The 16,561-nt window shown below is 43.7% G+C and overlaps 1 protein-coding gene across 1 annotated transcript in view; it reads left to right on the forward strand.

The window, feature by feature from the left end:
* Positions 1–16,561, forward strand: part of SRCIN1 (SRC kinase signaling inhibitor 1) — a 121,145-nt gene that overhangs the window by 86,909 nt on the left and 17,675 nt on the right. The window contains exons 10-18 of the mRNA XM_066587804.1: positions 3,362–3,537; positions 4,509–4,684; positions 4,852–4,982; positions 5,204–5,351; positions 7,630–7,927; positions 11,101–11,341; positions 11,427–11,581; positions 13,140–13,292; positions 16,365–16,496. Coding sequence (XP_066443901.1) covers positions 3,362–3,537; positions 4,509–4,684; positions 4,852–4,982; positions 5,204–5,351; positions 7,630–7,927; positions 11,101–11,341; positions 11,427–11,581; positions 13,140–13,292; positions 16,365–16,496 — 1,610 coding nt within the window. The remainder of the gene's footprint in view (positions 1–3,361; positions 3,538–4,508; positions 4,685–4,851; positions 4,983–5,203; positions 5,352–7,629; positions 7,928–11,100; positions 11,342–11,426; positions 11,582–13,139; positions 13,293–16,364; positions 16,497–16,561) is intronic.

Genomic DNA, 16,561 nt, shown 5'->3' on the forward strand with positions numbered 1-16,561 from the left:
CGCAAGTGTTAGCCGAGGCAGCTAATGCTCATGTACTAGCATCCTAAAGGACAACTAAACATGGAGGAAAAAATATCCCAGCAATTCCTCTCTTAATCACATCCTTTCCTTCTTTCTTGTGATCCCATTTTGTCTCATATTGTAGCTAGAATTATATAAACTAAAGAAATCTTTTCTACGGGTCCTAGGAGATCAGCCAAGACCCCCATCCTGTGACTGGCTGTAAAGGGGGCCATACACCGTGTCAGACTGAGGTGTAAATTTCATATAGGGGCCCCTACACAGCTACATGCAAATATTCCTGATCCCCATTCACAAATTCCTCACCGTTGCATCCTCCATATTCTTTAATGGAAAGGTGGCTGTGTTTGCCTATCGCCCTGTCTCCACCGGAGAATGCAGCAGGCCGGAATTGGTGGACCCCATTCATCCAATATGTGTAGATCCTGTGCACAGCTTATTTGGGGCGATGGGAGTCTGGGGTGCCCATCCTGGATCAGGGGTCACCAGGGGATCCACCTGTTCTCCAAGCCTGCATACAATAGATGGAAGTACGTTGATGGTTGAACTAAACAACTGTTGAATAAATAATGACCTGGTGAACAGTCGTTTTACAGACACAACCATACAGGTTTTAGTCTGTATTGGCCGTTACAGTTGTTTAACCGGACATACATGTTCAATGATCCTGGGAAAAGGAGGAAACGATTTTTCTTGAAACTCTGTTTTAATTAAAGATTGTTCAAAGATCTTTCTTAAGGTCAAAAGATCTTTCTTCTGACTACCAGCCAAATATTTTTAAATGTGGCCACTTTGGCCCCAGACAATGACGGCATGTCATCGTTGGGGCCCAAACGACTTGTCATTGTTACATTTCACTTCATGGAGGATTGCTTTAATAGAAGCCTTCCATTTTTATCAACTGTAATCTTATTCTGCCTCCTCATTCTGCCCTGTGTGCAGTAGGACAAAAAGATTACTTAGATAAACCTCACCTCTTCAGCAGATCACCACTGAAAATGGAACAGATCAGAAGGAGATTGTTTTCAACCAGACTGTTTGTTTCAAGAGCATGTAGAATATACTACAGATTGACTAACAGTGGGGGCTATAAAGTCTCTTTGAGTTTGTTCACAATTGAGGTACATCCTACTTATTTCCCATCATGGATTTGTAGGTGGAAAATGCGGGTAGTGTTCCAGAGTAGGAAGTTAGTGTCACAGTGACAGATGTCCCTATCCCACCCTGGCTACTCTACAGTGAAATTTGGGGGGCTTGGTGTGGCAGGCTAGCCTATTCCCCTTGGTTTGGTGTTCCGGTGTAGTGCTGCATGTGTTCCTCGGAGTCCAAAGAAGCAGGAGAGGTTAACAGAAAAACACATTTATTATGCATCTAGATGATGATGAGTTAACATACAACACAGTTCACTTTTGCAATATCCAGATCCAGAGGTGGAAGTCCTGCTACCTAAAATCTCATAATGCTTGGGACAAATTCTGCAGCATGTGCTTGGCACCATTCATCCTGAAATCCTTGGAAGCAGGAAAATGGTTGATGCTTGTGTTCTCTAACCAGCTATCTGCATGTTATATACACCTATTCTTCCTCTCTTCCAAAACTTTTGTAACTTTGTGAGTAGTGTTATAACTTTGGGGTCCTCCCAGCAGCATAGAGCTGACTATTTAAGAGGCTAGACAACTGTGGAGTAACTGCGGCTGCTTTATCCATCTAAACTGAAATCTATGGACTTCCAACCACCAGCTCCAGTACATCAATACAGTCTGTACAAGGGGTGGGGGGGGGGACAATAAAACCATTCTAGTATATAGCATTTTCAGAACACAGAACTAAGTTAGCATTAGGTAGTGACCATTCTTAGTCACCGAATGTGCACCATATTACAGTACGAGCCAAGTGGATTAGATTTCTTGAGATCTCATGCAGAAAAAAAATCGACAGCATAAAGTGACCAGCGGTGCAGATTTCAAATCCACGGCATATCGATGATTTTCACAGCGGATTTCATCCCTTCAAATAAGGAGGGGGGGAAATCCATGGTGAAACTATACCAAAACCCAAGGTAAATTAGCATGTAAGACATGCCAAATTTTTCCAGATTTTTGTCTGTGAACAATACATCCCATGTGGACATCCCCTTCAGTACAGCATCCGAAATGAAGCTGTACAGTCACAGCGACAGCCAGACATCCAAGAGAAGAGTCACAAATAACAACCCCTATCCGCAGGGTAGAAGATGAGTGTTTGATTGCTTGGGGTCTAACTGCTGGGACCCCCAGAGATCCTGACATCTGCTCGTCCTGCGTTCACCATATGAATGGAGCTGTGGTGTGCATGCATGACCAGCACTTCATTCAATTCTACGGGATGTAGGAAGATTGCCAAATACATTGATCTCCCTCTGTCCCATAGAAGCAAATGGAGTGGTGTTCACACATGCGCATCACTGGTCCATTTACATGGGGAACTCTGCTAGATGTCATCAAGATCGCTTGGTATTCCAACGGTTTACTCCCAACAATCAGACAATTATCCTGCGGATAGGGGAAACTCCTCTAAATAAGTAAATTGGACATCTATCTACCTATCTATCTATCCATCCATCCATCCATCCATCCATCCATCCATCCATCCATCCATCCCTACAGTTTTGGGATGATATAGTACAGAGCATTGTTTTCTTGCCCCCCTTGCTGAAGCTACGGGACAGATTTATATACAATTCCTATTAGCTTGAACAGTAGTGAGATTTTGTATGGGGGAGCGGACTCCGTTGACTCGCACTGTAATATACTTCGCCAGAAATCAGCGACATGTAAAGAGGGAACAATCATTCTGATAGGCTATCAAATAACATTGTAGCTGTTAGACCAGGAAATCATGAAAGAGTGGTAATAGCATATTTTATTACTCTGTTCTGTGATAATCAGCTTATTTGGGGAATCACGCTAATTTTAATTATAGGCTATCTGCATTGTGTTTTATGCACCACCAGACACGCTGCTATCTTAGTTACTCCAGAAAACAGTCCCCCACCACCATCCCCATCCCCACTGTGCATATGGAATCCCAAACCTGCAGAGTGGGCATTAGACACATTGAAGTCTCTGGGCATGACTGACCTCTAGTGGTAGAAGGAAGGAGTGCAAACTGAAGCATTTTGATTATGCATAAAACAAGAAAAGTGTTTGAAGTAATGGCATCTCTGTATAAGGGCTGAAATGTATTAATGGTTTACACCCTGCACACATTTCACAAGATTTGGATATAATACCATTCTGTAGCCACTTCTGTAGATGCCGTTCTGTTTGCAGTTCAGTAAATGTTTTTGGTTTTTTTTCAGCTACTGGACCTCACAATGCTGGTACCCCAATGTCCATTCCTACTCCAGGGTCCACTTCCGTCCCTGCTGACCAGAGTAAGGCAATCAGTCGCCTGCACATGCAGCTTCATCTTCATGACCTGCAACATAATGCTTGCGAACTAAGAAACCAGCTGCAGCAGCTGAAAAAACTTCAGGTACGCCATAATGATCCCAGTGTAGTCCAGCTATGGAGGAGGCATTTGCAATCATGTTGTATGTTAAATGAAGAATAAACCTGTTTAAACGAGAAGTTCTCTACTTATTGAGGGATGTTTCCTGCTTCAGACTGCCCCTCTATTAACCAGCACAGAGCCCAGATATGGAAAAGTGGCTTCTGCTCCAACCACGTATTACATTGTCTCCTCTTCATCTAGATGGAGCCAATGTAGCAATGTCTCCCATGTAGTTGTCACTTTCCAGAATGCATAATTGATGAGAGTTCCCATCTTCTAGATCCCAATTGATCACTGCAACAACATGGACATGTATGTTCAGGGGCAATGCAGGGGCTGGTCCATCAATATACACTGCATGGCCACTTCATTAGATACCGTCCCATTCATGATTGGAGCTTTCCGGTATGGAAATTGGACACGTGGCTTTGCAGTGCAGCGTAAAATCAAGCAAGCAAGTTCCATGGATCAGGTTCAGTGTGAATCCACATTAAAATATCTATCAATCTGAATGCAATTGTTGAAACAATTTCAAGAAGTTTCCTGTCCACAAGGGCCAATATTCCTGCAGAATGATTTAACCCTTTGCAATCCAATTTTTGATTCAGAGTTTCCTAGTGGGCTTTCTCTTTCTGCCAATATACAATGGCACCATCTGCTGGCTAGAGCCAGTACTGTGATATGGGACATGCTGGAGAGGCCCCCAACAACAGAGCAGCCAGTAATCTATAGTAAGAATACCCTGCCGGACGTCTTCCGACATCGAAGCTGTACAGCCTTCAATCAGAATGTTGGAAGATGTCAGACAGTGGATTGGAAAGGGTTAAACACCCAATGGAGTCTATGCACAACAGATTGCTGAAGGCCAAAGGAAGTCCAATGTGCTTCTAGATGCAAGCGGTCATTCAGTGTAAAGGCAACAAAAAAAAACTTTTAAACTTTATGTACTTCAGCTGCAGAACCAGGAGACGGTGCGGAGCATGTTGAAGCGCACAGAAGCTGAGATCAGTGTGAGGGTTACGGACACTATGCGCAAACAAGAAGACCCATTACAGCGGCAAAGAGCGATGGTGGAGGAAGAGAGGCTGAAGTATCTGAATGAGGAGGAGCTGATAACCCAACAACTCAAGTGAGCATGGAGAAAATACACAGCGTCCCTCCGCTGTATAATGCGGTCACGTATTGTCCTTACTATGTGGCCCGTATTGCATCGGTAACTGGAGGCCTCTGGGGCTTATTGTATGCAGGATTTATGATCATGTCATATTAGTGATTTTTTTTTTCTTCTTTTTACAGCGATTTGGAGAAATCGGTGGATAAGATTAAAAAAGATCTTGCGCACAACCACCGTCTGATATCCGTTCAGGAGCTGGAGGAGAAGGCTGTAGTGCTTAAACAGCTTGGAGAAACCCTAACAGAGCTGAAGGGTAAGGAGTCGGGTTTAATCTTGCACCCCAAAGATCTCACTGCATATTTGCATTACCTTACGTAAAATATCAGGATCCGTTCATTCAGGATTGGGGGTTCCATCCCCCAAAACTCCCATCAATTTGTGATTTTTTTAATTTTTTTTTTTCACATTTAATATCAATTTACTCATTTAGTTTTTGAGTTCCTGCTTTTAATTGGATTCTCTTCCAATTTTCAGCCCAGTTTCCCAGCTTGCAAAGCAAAATGCGAATAGTTCTGCGTGTGGAGGTTGAGGCAGTGAAGTTCCTGAAGGAGGAGCCGCATCGCTTGGATGGGCTGCTGAAGAGATGCAAGAATGTTACCGACACACTGGCTCAGATACGCAAGTGAGTAATGTCAGCAAACATATGACATATCCATCTTCTCACTGAACCCAGGAGAAACCGAGGTTGTTATACAATCTTCATACTTTAATAGTACGCAGCTGACTAACAGATCTGTATCTGGCTTTATTCTTCCTGCATCCAGGCAAGACAGAAACTTTGTGGATTGAAGCAGTTTCCAAAATAATGCAACTTAAAGTGGATCTGTCATCTCTCCAATGCTACCTTATCGGGGCAAGATAAAGGGGGTGATGCGGAGTTTGGGGATACATAGGTTTCTATGATTTCAGTCAGTATTTGTATGTATAAGGCTGTTTAAAGGGAACCTGTCATGTCCTTGATGCTGTCCTCATTGAGGGTAGCATAAAGTAGTGACAGGCATTCTGATATCAGCGTTCTAATACTTGTGGGCTAACTTGCAGTCGTTTTTAAGAACTTACAGCTTCCTGCAGCTCCCAACAAGAGATGAGTCCACTTGTTTATGAGATGCTGCTAACCCGCCCACTGTCCGTGATTGCCAGTCTTCAAGCTATTATACTGCATACTGAGAAAACGGCCAATCTTGGAAGGTGGATGGGGCTGACGGTACTTCATAAATAAGTTGGACACATCTCTTGCTGGGTGCTGCATCAACAACTTGTAAGTTCTTAAAAAAACAACTGCACATTGCACCATAAATAACAGACCGCTGATATCAACATGTCTGTTACTACTTTATGCTGTCTAAACTGAGAACAACATAAAGGACTTGAAACACCACGTTTAAATGATTCCATTTAAACGCTGCCAGGACGCAAGCAGAGAACCCCACCTCTCCTAGTGAGAGCTTGTGAGTTCTGCTTACCCCACCTCTCCTAGCGAGAGCTTGTGAGTTCTGCTTACCCCACCTCTCCTAGTGAGAGCTTGAGAGTTCTGCTTACCCCACCTACTCTTAGTGAGAGCCTATGAGTCTCACTTCCCTCATCTACTGTTAGTGAGAGCCTGTGAGTCCTGCTTCCTCCACCTTCTACTAGTGAGAGCCTGTGAGTCCCGCTTCCCCCACGTGCTGTTAATGAGAGCCTGAGAGTCCCGCTTCCCCCACCTACTGTTAGTTAGAGCCTGTGAGTCTTGCTTCCTCCACCTTCTATTAGTGGGAGCCTGTGAGTCCTGCTTCCCCCACCTACTGTTAGTGAGAGCCTGTGAGTCCTGCTGCTCCTACCTGCTGTTAGTGAGAGCCTGTGAATCCCGCTTCCTCCACCTTCTATTAGTGAGAGCCTGTGAGTCCTGCTGCCCCCACCTACTGTTAGTGAGAGCCTGTGAGTCCTGCTTCCTCCACCTTCTATTAGTGAGAGACTGTGAGTCCTGCTTCCCCCACCTACTGTTAGTGAGAGACTGTGAGTCCTGCTGCTCCTACCTGCTGTTAGTGAGATCCTGTGAGTCCTGCTTCCTCCACCTTCTATTAGTGAGAGCCTGTGAGTCCTGCTTCCCCCACCTACTGTTAGTGAGAGACTGAGAGTCCTGCTGCTCCTACCTGCTGTTAGTGAGAGCCTGTGAGTCCCGCTTCCTCCACCTTCTATTAGTGAGAGCCTGTGAGTCCTGCTGCCTCCACCTACTGTTAGTGAGAGCCTGTGAGTCCCGCTTCCTCCACCTTCTATTAGTGAGAGCCTGTGAGTCCTGCTGCCTCCACCTACTGTTAGTGAGAGCCTGTGAGTCCCGCTGCCCCCACCTACTGTTAGTGAGAGCCTGTGAGTCCTGCTGCTCCTACCTGCTGTTAGTGAGAGCCTGTGAGTCCCGCTTCCTCCACCTTCTATTAGTGAGAGCCTGTGAGTCCTGCTTCCCCCACCTACTCTTAGTGAGAGCCTGTGAGTCCCGCTGCCCCCCCTACTGTTAGTGAGAGCCTGTGAGTCCTGCTTCCTCCACCTTCTATTAGTGAGAGCCTGTGAGTCCTTATTCCTCCCACCTACTCTTATAGAGAGATTGTGAGTCCTGTTTGTCTCTGACACAGCCTGACTTTATGTACAGGGAGAGCTGTCAATCAGTAGTGTTTAGGTTGCGTAGATCTCCAGGTTCCGTGTCTTCCCCTCTACCACATGCTGCCTTTAGATAGGGTAGCACTGGAGACCTGATAAATCCATTTTAATTGTCTACGAAAGGCATATGAAGAGTTTGGCCACCCTCAGAAAATGTATTTTGACCAACTGATTATGCTTTCCCTGTAACTCCATGTTCAATACTATTTTCGATTATTTTCTAAATGTCACTTTTTTTCTATGATTTTAAGGTGTCCTCTTCTGTTCTCCAGGCAAGTAGATGAAGGTGTGTGGAACACTCCTGAGAACCTCCATAATCCCTCTCCCAAGCAAGTGGCAACTGATGGAGAGTTCTCTAAAAGCACAGATTTTGAGCTCCCCTGTAGCCCCCCAACAAACTTCTCACAGCTTCATGAGTCTCAGACATCTAATTGGGAACCTATCTGTCATAGTGATGCTGCCTCCCACATTAGTACCCCAACCCGAGGAGAGATGGTGACCGTGAAGACTCAGACTGTCCCAGAGACACAGAATAAGAAGGTGGGAGCAGAGAAATCCGTTTCCGTTGAGGTTTGTACTGTTGATGACATGTGGAAGACCAGCAGTCATTTCCCAGATCCATTCTTTGAATTTGGGACACACAATGCAATGATCTATATAAATACATCCTCAGAGCATATATATTTATAGTAGAATCTGCTGTATATATTCAGTTCACTTGTTTTTTTGCCATGGTTTATATATTGTTGTCCCGTTACACAGAACTACACTGACAATGTATCATTGCACTGTATAACCTCTGAGCTCTGGAGCTTGAGGAGGATCTGCCTGCTCTCCTGAAATGTCTGTTTTAGTAAATACACTCCTTGTACCCTGTTGTACTGCTGCTAGCTTGGATACAAGATGTGATACGGGCAGGCATGGGGGCTCTAGTACCCTGTTGTACTGCCTCTAGCTTGGATACAAGATGTGATATGGGCAGGCATGGAGGCTCTAGTACCCTGTTGTACCACAGCTAGCTTGGATACAAGATGTGATACGGGCAGGCATGGGGGCTCTAGTACCCTGTTGTACCGCCTCTAGCTTGGATACAAGATGTGATACAGGTGGGCAGGGAGGCTCTAGTACCCTGTTGTACTGCCTCTAGTTTGGATACAAGATGTCATACAGGTGGGCAAGACAGGGAAGATCATATCATCTACAGTGACCGTTTTCTACAAGATAAGACCCACATGGGCACACTGTACATACCTGCCCTGGGTTCATGCTCCCCGTGGTTCGTGCAGCAAGATCCTGGGGACCGGGTCTCTTCACTGGTCTTTTGGAGAATAAGAAATGTATCTGGATGAAATTCACAAAAACAAAGATTGAGATGGCCCATGTCCGTGGAAATGTAGCTATAGATGATATCATACACATCATACCATCTTCTCAAGGTAGCCTGCAGGACACCCCAAATTATATAATGTCTAAGTCAGGAAATAGTATTCTGCCTTCAGATGTGGCAGAACATTCCATTATAGACTCCTTCTGCATTAAATTCTGCATCTCTTATCAGCTGATTTTTCTGTGTGTGTTACAGTACATCCTGCATGGGCGTCCATATATTGTCCATTAAGGACAAATACACTGAGTATGACAAACACGACTAAGGCTACCTACACACGGGCCAGGCCGTTTCTCAGCCCAGTATTGCGCTCGCCGATATGCATTTTCACAGCAACAGAAAAACGTCTCCCATCACTTCAGTAAAATGCAATTCTCCAGCGCGGCTTATGGCTGCCTCAGAGGATCGACAAGTGTTTCCCATTGTTTTCAGTAGGAAACCTCCCATTGTACTCACGTGCCACATCACACGCCGTGCGATGTGTTTTCCTATCCCATTGAAAACAATGGCCGATGCATTCCGAGGAACGCGAAAATATAGGACCTGCCAGAATTTTTCCCCGCACCGTGTCACTCATTTATATGACTCCATTCAACAGAATGGGGTTCATATTAGTTCAAGATTTGTGCGCCTCAATTCCAGAAATAACAAGTTTAGGACGTTTGTATGTATTTTTCCAATTTTTGTACCCAAGAAACACTTTTTTTTTTCTTAAGGTTTGCTTTTGTGTCGCCGCTTTCCAAAAGCCATAGCATTTTTATTTGTCCATCGAAGGAGATCCATAACGGCTTGTTTTTTGTGGGATAAACTCTAGTCTTCATTTATCCAAATTTTGGGAACTCTTTTGTGGGATGAGTTGTACTTTTTAATAATACCATTTTATGATCAATGTGACGTTTTGATCACTTTCCGTTGTTTTTTGTAAGGCGAAATAGGCAAAACTAGCTATTTTCACCATGTTTCTTGTATTTTTTTCATGACGTGCACTGTTCGTGGTAAGCTAACTTTTTTCCCTGGGTCATTATGAACATAGCTATACCACTTATGTGATTTTTTATTTTTTTTTTTACATAGTAAAGGGGGAAAGGTGGGGTCTTGGCATTTTTATTAGTTTTTTACTATTTTTTAAATACTTTTTAAACTTGTTATTTTTGTCCCACTAGGGGACATGCATATCAGCATCTTTTATCATACTTCTAATACACTCCTTTTCTACAGTATAGTAGTGTATTAGAAAGCCTATGAAGCTCAGCCAGAGGTTAAGCCTCATAGGCCACCATAGCTGGCAAACTCAGAAGCTATATTCAAGCCTCTAGGTTCCATAGCAACCAATTGGGGCCCCGCGATCACATTGTGGGGGTCCACTGATTGACAGATGGAGCCCCCTGTCTGTCAGCCTTTTACATGCCGCGGTTGCACTGACTGCAGCGTGTAAGGGGCTAAACACTGGGAAATGAAGGTCTCTTCGGTCCCCACTGTTAGAGCAAGTGCCAGGCTGTGATTCGACAAGCGAGAACCTGCTCTCCGAAACACAGGAGACCCGCGCCAGGCTTCTCATGCAGCCGCCATCAAAAGACAACAAAAAGCCCAATAACGGCCGCTGTCAAAATACGCATGGGAGGTCATTAATGGGTTAACAGAGGTGCAGCTGATGAGACAAAAAATTTCTTCAGACAGGTTAAGACAAAGTGTTTTCAAACAAGAGTCGAGAGTCACACGGTAACCTTCAGACAGGTTCAGTAGTCAGACATGACACCTGAATGGGTTCAGACAAGAATCGGACAAGACTTGGGCAGAAACAGACAGAGATCTGAGCAGCATGCATGCTCAAACCAGACTGGAGACTAACTGGAGCCCTCTGAGAAGGGGGGCCAGAATAAATGTGCACAAACTGTGATTGGCTGGCTGGGCTGATGGACTCCCCCAGCCATCCAGTCAACCTAAACACATGACGAGAATTACTGTGGCCGGTACCCAGCACCAGGGTGACAGAGAGCATACATCGCCTGGGTCTGACACCCTCACATCACCCCCAATCCCAGTCCAGAACTGAAAGTGTGTAAGACATGCAGATTTTGGTGCAGATTTGTCCATGTCGAAATTTTCTGTCCCTTTTGAAAGCATCCTTACTATACTCCATTTCTAATGTAGTTATTGTACTGCTATGATGGGTCTTTAACACTGTCATTTGTATCAGTGGCATTCATAAAATGCGTCAAGCAATGGACATATGTGTGTAAATGAATGGGTTACTGAGAGTTTCTATTGAATATACAGCACTATGTTCATCCTTATAAGTGACCACCACTCGGTTATTACTTCTTCTACCTGAGCTCTTTCCTTCTTCCTCTTGTAGGCAGCAGAGCGAGACTGGGAGGAGAAACGAGCAGCACTGACACAGTACAGTGCCAAGGACATTAACCGCCTACTAGAAGAGACCCAGGCCGAGCTCATGAAGGCTATTCCGGACTTGGACTTTGCAGCCAAGCACAAACCAACTGGAAGTGCCGCATCTACTCCAGAGCACCGTGCCAGTAAGCCACAGCCAGCACAAAAGCTCAGCACCAAATTAGATCCCAATGGGAGAAGAGGCTCTGGTAAGGCATTGTATGTGTGGATGGCTAAAAACATACAAAGTAGTTATGATGTTGGCTTACTATATCCTAGCCTGTTTACTTACAGATGAACTGACAGTCCCTAGATACAGGACTGAAAAACCATCGAAGTCCCCTCCTCCACCACCCCCTCGGCGCAGCTTTCCATCCTCACATGGGATCACCACCACTCGAACAGGAGAGGTGATCGTCACCAGCAAGAAGGATCCTGCATTCATCAAGGTGAGAATGGCGGTAAAAAGGAACTACGCAATTTATATGTGAAGTGAAAAGATAGTTTTTAGAAACCCTTTGCTAGGAAAAGTGTGATGGAAACCATAAGGGGGTTCTTATCTTCATGTTAAATATATTTTTGCTTTAGGATGCAATTGCAAGAAAAATGTGAACCCTCTGGAATTACCTGGACTGTTGCAGTGATTACTAATAAAATGTGGCCTGATTGTTATCGAAGCCATAATTATAGACAATCTTACTAACCCGAACACACAAGCAGCTGTACTGCTCATGTCTTTTATTGAGCACATTGAGTAAACCTACAGAGTGCAGGAAGAAAAAGCAAGTGAATTTAGTAACTTGTGGAGCCCCTTTTAGCAGCAATCACCCCCACCAAACATTTCTTGTAACTGTGAATAAGATTTGCATACCATTGAGGAGGAATTTTGGATCAATATTTCTGGGATGCCTTGCATACACAGGCCTCTTCAGGTCACTTCACAGCATCTTGATAAGCTTAAAGTCAGGACTCTGACTTAGCTAATCCAAAACACAAATCATCTTTTTCAAACACTCTTTGGTGGATTTACTTGTGTTTTGGATCATTTTCTTGTTGCATTACCCAACATTTTTTAAGCTTAATTTCATAGACTCTAAAGTGATAAAACTTAGAATTTATTAGTCCCTCAATGACCACAATATATCTGAGCCCTGAGGGAGACAAATAGCATCAAACAATGATGCTCCCTCCACCATACATCACAGGTGGAATGAGGTTTGGGTGGTGTTGTGCCATTTTCCCCGGTTCTCTTTTCCCCAGAAGCATTGTAGGGCATCCAAGTGGTCTCTGCCCAGCTTGAGATGTCTGCAATGTTGTTTTTGGTTTGTTTTTTTGTTAGCAGCAGTGGCTTCCTTCTTGGTGTCTTTCCATTAACACCATTGTTCTTCAGTGTCTTTCTAATAGTGGACATGTGAACAGAGGTACAGAGGTTGTTTGTAGAGTCGTCTGTAGGTGTCTTACTGTACCCTTTGGGTTCTTTCTCACTTCTTTTAGGATTGGTTGTTGTACTCTTGGAGTTATCTTAACACAATGTCCAATCCTAGGGAAAGTAGCTTTAGCACCTTTATCCAGCTCTATGCATCTCTGTAAAATGTCTTTTGAGGTGTTCTGAAACTTTTCATCAAGGCAATATTTCTAGAGAAGATCAAATTTGTCAATAACCTGGCCTTGTGTGCCTTTATTCAATGGACAAAGCACCTGTTAAACCTACATTTCCAATCCCATATTTTTAAGTGAAAAATGTTTTGCCAATTGGCTCTTGGAGAAGTCATTTTTAAGTATATCACAATTAAAGACAAACATAATGCAGAAATCCAGGTAATTCAAAAAGATTCATTTACTTTTTCTTTCATGCGTATAAGAACATCTTATAAGCATTACCAGGTGGCATGTTAGACCTCTGGGTGCTTCTGATTGCCAGCATGGGATCAGACTTTGTTTTTCACATGTAATTTAGGAAAACTTTGCAACACTGTATCTAAACATCATTTTTCCCCCATATTCCAGAAGTCCGACTCTGAGGAACTGGAAAGCCAGAAACCTCAGGTGAAGCTTCGTCGAACTGTGTCTGAAGTGGTTCGCCCCGCATCCACCCCACCAATCATTGCCTCCGCCATCAAGGATGATGATGATGAAGATCGGATTATTGCAGAGTTAGAGGTGAGAATTGTATGGCTGGACAGTCCGAGTTCCTTCCTACGTACTTACAGTTAATGTTATTCCAAATGTAGGTAGAACATTTTTTACTTCTCTCCTTTTTCTTTTACCTTATTCCATTTTACTTAGTATAGGCTATCAATGTTCAATCAGTGGGGGTCTGACTCATGGTAGATCGCCTCTTTGAAGGGGTCATGGTACTCCAATGAACATAATGTCCCCTTCATGGTTTACCAGGCACAGCACAATACTTATAGTAGTGGTTGTACCTGGTCTTATAGTTAAAGACAGGGGAATGAGAAAGAGCTACGGAGAGCAGCAGCACTTGGCAGGAAAAGTACTGCCCAGTGTCTGATGAGCAATGAAGAGTCTCACAGCGTTCGTTGGAGTGCCCTGGACCCGTCAAACATCTGATTGTGATTGGAGTTAGACCTCATCTGATCTAATATTGATGGCAGTCCTGAGAACAAGCCATCAATTTTAAACAAGCTAGAATTTCTTTTTTCTATAATTTCTTTTCCAATTGTTTTTGCAGTCGCCATGCTCCATTAAGAAGTGTCAAACACCCAAATTCAAAGGGTCACTCCAGTGAAATTTTTTTTCATTCATTATGTAACCATTTCCCCATTATATATAAGTGAGCTAGTATTACTTGGTTTAGTTATTCCTCTCTATATGGAAATTCCTGGATTTCTTTTCTTCAAGTGGTCATGTGATCTCAATGTGACCATGATGAAATTACATGGACTGTACCACACAGACTCTTCACGGGGGGGGGGGGGGGGGACAGAAATTCTCATCACATTACAGCTGATGATTACACACAGTTAAAATGAAGAAGATGAAGGATCATCCTCCCTAACTGTAGACTTATGGTCTTTAGCTTATTTAAGTGAATATAAAAAGTAATGATAGTCCTATTGTCCTCCTAGCAGGCAGAAATGGGACTGGCTCTAGTTAGTCTTGTGGTGCTGTGGGATTCCTAGCACAGCATAGAAGAAGCAGGGAGAAATTTAAAAATCAAGATTGTGTCTGATAAGTATCGGACAGGAGGCTGCACTGATTGGAAGTGACTGCAATATACATAGGAGGCATCCAAATTGTGACAGACAACCAGGGGTGAGGTGGGGTGGGGGGAGGGGTTGCAGTGATGGAAAAATGTGTTTTTTGCTGGAGTGGCCCTTTAAGTGTTTAGTTTTTTTTTTTAGGTGGAGATCATTATTTAAGACGGACATTTGCTAATTGAAAGCATTAATTGTAATACGCTCTGCTTTCAAGTGTATGTCCACCAGACTGACTGCTATGTACTGTCACTGAGTGCTGCGCCTCAAGTCTGACACAGTATGAATATTCTTCTCTCACGTAGCGTATGAGCTTAGACCAATTGTCCATCTGCAGTAGACTCAGCGCAGCTCTAGAGATAATGCTTTCATCTTCATACAATTGGAGGGGTCGTCTGCTTTGTATAACCCCCATCTAAAAATGCAGGTTCCCCATGAGCAGCTCAGCCATTATATATAATAGTGCCGCTGTGTCATTCCTCCTCTTCACTAAGCGAATACGCTGTGCAGAATGCTTTAAAGAAGAGCTGATGAAACATATACTTGCATGGTCTTTGAAGTTTTAATGGGTGATTAGTACATGCAGGTACTGCACACCTGTACTGTAAATGGAAGGATTCTAGGGGGGGCTTCGCATGGCCTGAGTTCTTCTACTAGGTGAATCTCAAGTGTTTATTTGCCTTCAGTGACAATTATGAGCAAGTGGAACACGATTGTGTCAAATCCCATGTCTTCTCATACAGGATTCCTTCCGGTTATTTCTGTATTGACATTACCTGATCAGTTTGGACTGACTGCTTGCACCGCATACAAGGGAAGCCTGCCAATGTGAAATGATCAAAAGCAACACTGATATGGATTGCAAATGGGTCGTTTTAGACTTTTTTGTATTCTGCTATATCTCACATAATGCAAATAAGTGGTCAGTGTTTCTGCTGCTAATAGGGCCTCATTCCCATAGGCAAAAACTGCAAAAACTGACCAATTTCACTGTATGTACATCAGTTTTTGTTCAGTTCTTGCAGCTTTAATGCACATGTGTCATCCCAGTGTAATCATTTTTTCATGCACATCCCAAAAAAACTGAAGTTGGCCCAATTGATGTACTTTAAAACTCCCATTGAAGTCAGTGGGTGCATAAAAAACCGCAGAGCGTCTGCATGCTGTGATTGTATTCCTTTGCATTCAATGGGCGATTTGGTTGAGTTCGAAAAGCACCCAAACAGGACAAGCTACTGTCATCAGTCCCATGGCCCATGCAAAAAATTGCTTAAATTGTATAAATAAACCCTTAGACTGTTCTCCTAATAAGGCCTTACTCCCACAATGCTGTTCACATCTATGTGCTGCTCCACAGACAACACATAGACTCATAATGGCCATTGAGGAGATTCACAAATACCATTTTTGACACAGGTCCATGTGTCCTATTCTTGTCCAGTTTCATGGACATGCAATGTGTGGGGCCCTACGGACATCGAATATGGGCATCTGATGTTTTTGCACACAGTTTTCTATGGGTAAGCTGTCTGAAATTATCCTAAATGAGTAGCAGGGAGTTTCAGAGTATATATTGATGGCAAAGCGAGCAAAGTAGATCATAGCAGCAGGTTCAAAAGGAAACCTGACACTTTTTTCCACTCCGCCATAAATATGCTTGACTAAGTTTGCATGGACAGATGGGATGCCAAACCTCCATGGGAGGGAAAATTTAGTATATTGAAATCTAACATGCCCAAACTTTCTTTCTCCCAGCATATGCCATGAAGGGAAAGTCAGAACGCCACCATAATGCACATTAGACTGTTCTACTGTTCTGCCAGAATCAGTGGGTTCAGCTGAGTTTTGCCTTGTGTAAGGGGTACCTTAACATTTTCGGTACACAGATGTCATGAACTATTACTCACTAGGAGAAGAGTCCTTGTATGTAGTTGGCACTATGATGTGTGTGATTCAGCACACAGTTTTGGTATTTCTTTTCTGTCTCCCATGCTGCTGTATTTTGACTTCCCAGGTATTTCAGAGAAGTTCTGGGTCCCTCTTTATACCTCAGTTCCATTCTGAGCCCTCAGCGGCATCCCATTCGGTGCCACGTCCAGCATACCTGTGGTCTAATGAGGCCACCATAGCACATGGAGATTGGAAGGTAACAGCTTGTGTTCTGGGCACCTTGGCCCGGTCTGCTGTGCACTTCTCACCGTCTAATCCTTC

The sequence above is a fragment of the Eleutherodactylus coqui genome, chromosome 13, assembly GCF_035609145.1.
Source record: "Eleutherodactylus coqui strain aEleCoq1 chromosome 13, aEleCoq1.hap1, whole genome shotgun sequence".
Lineage (NCBI taxonomy): Eukaryota > Metazoa > Chordata > Amphibia > Anura > Eleutherodactylidae > Eleutherodactylus > Eleutherodactylus coqui.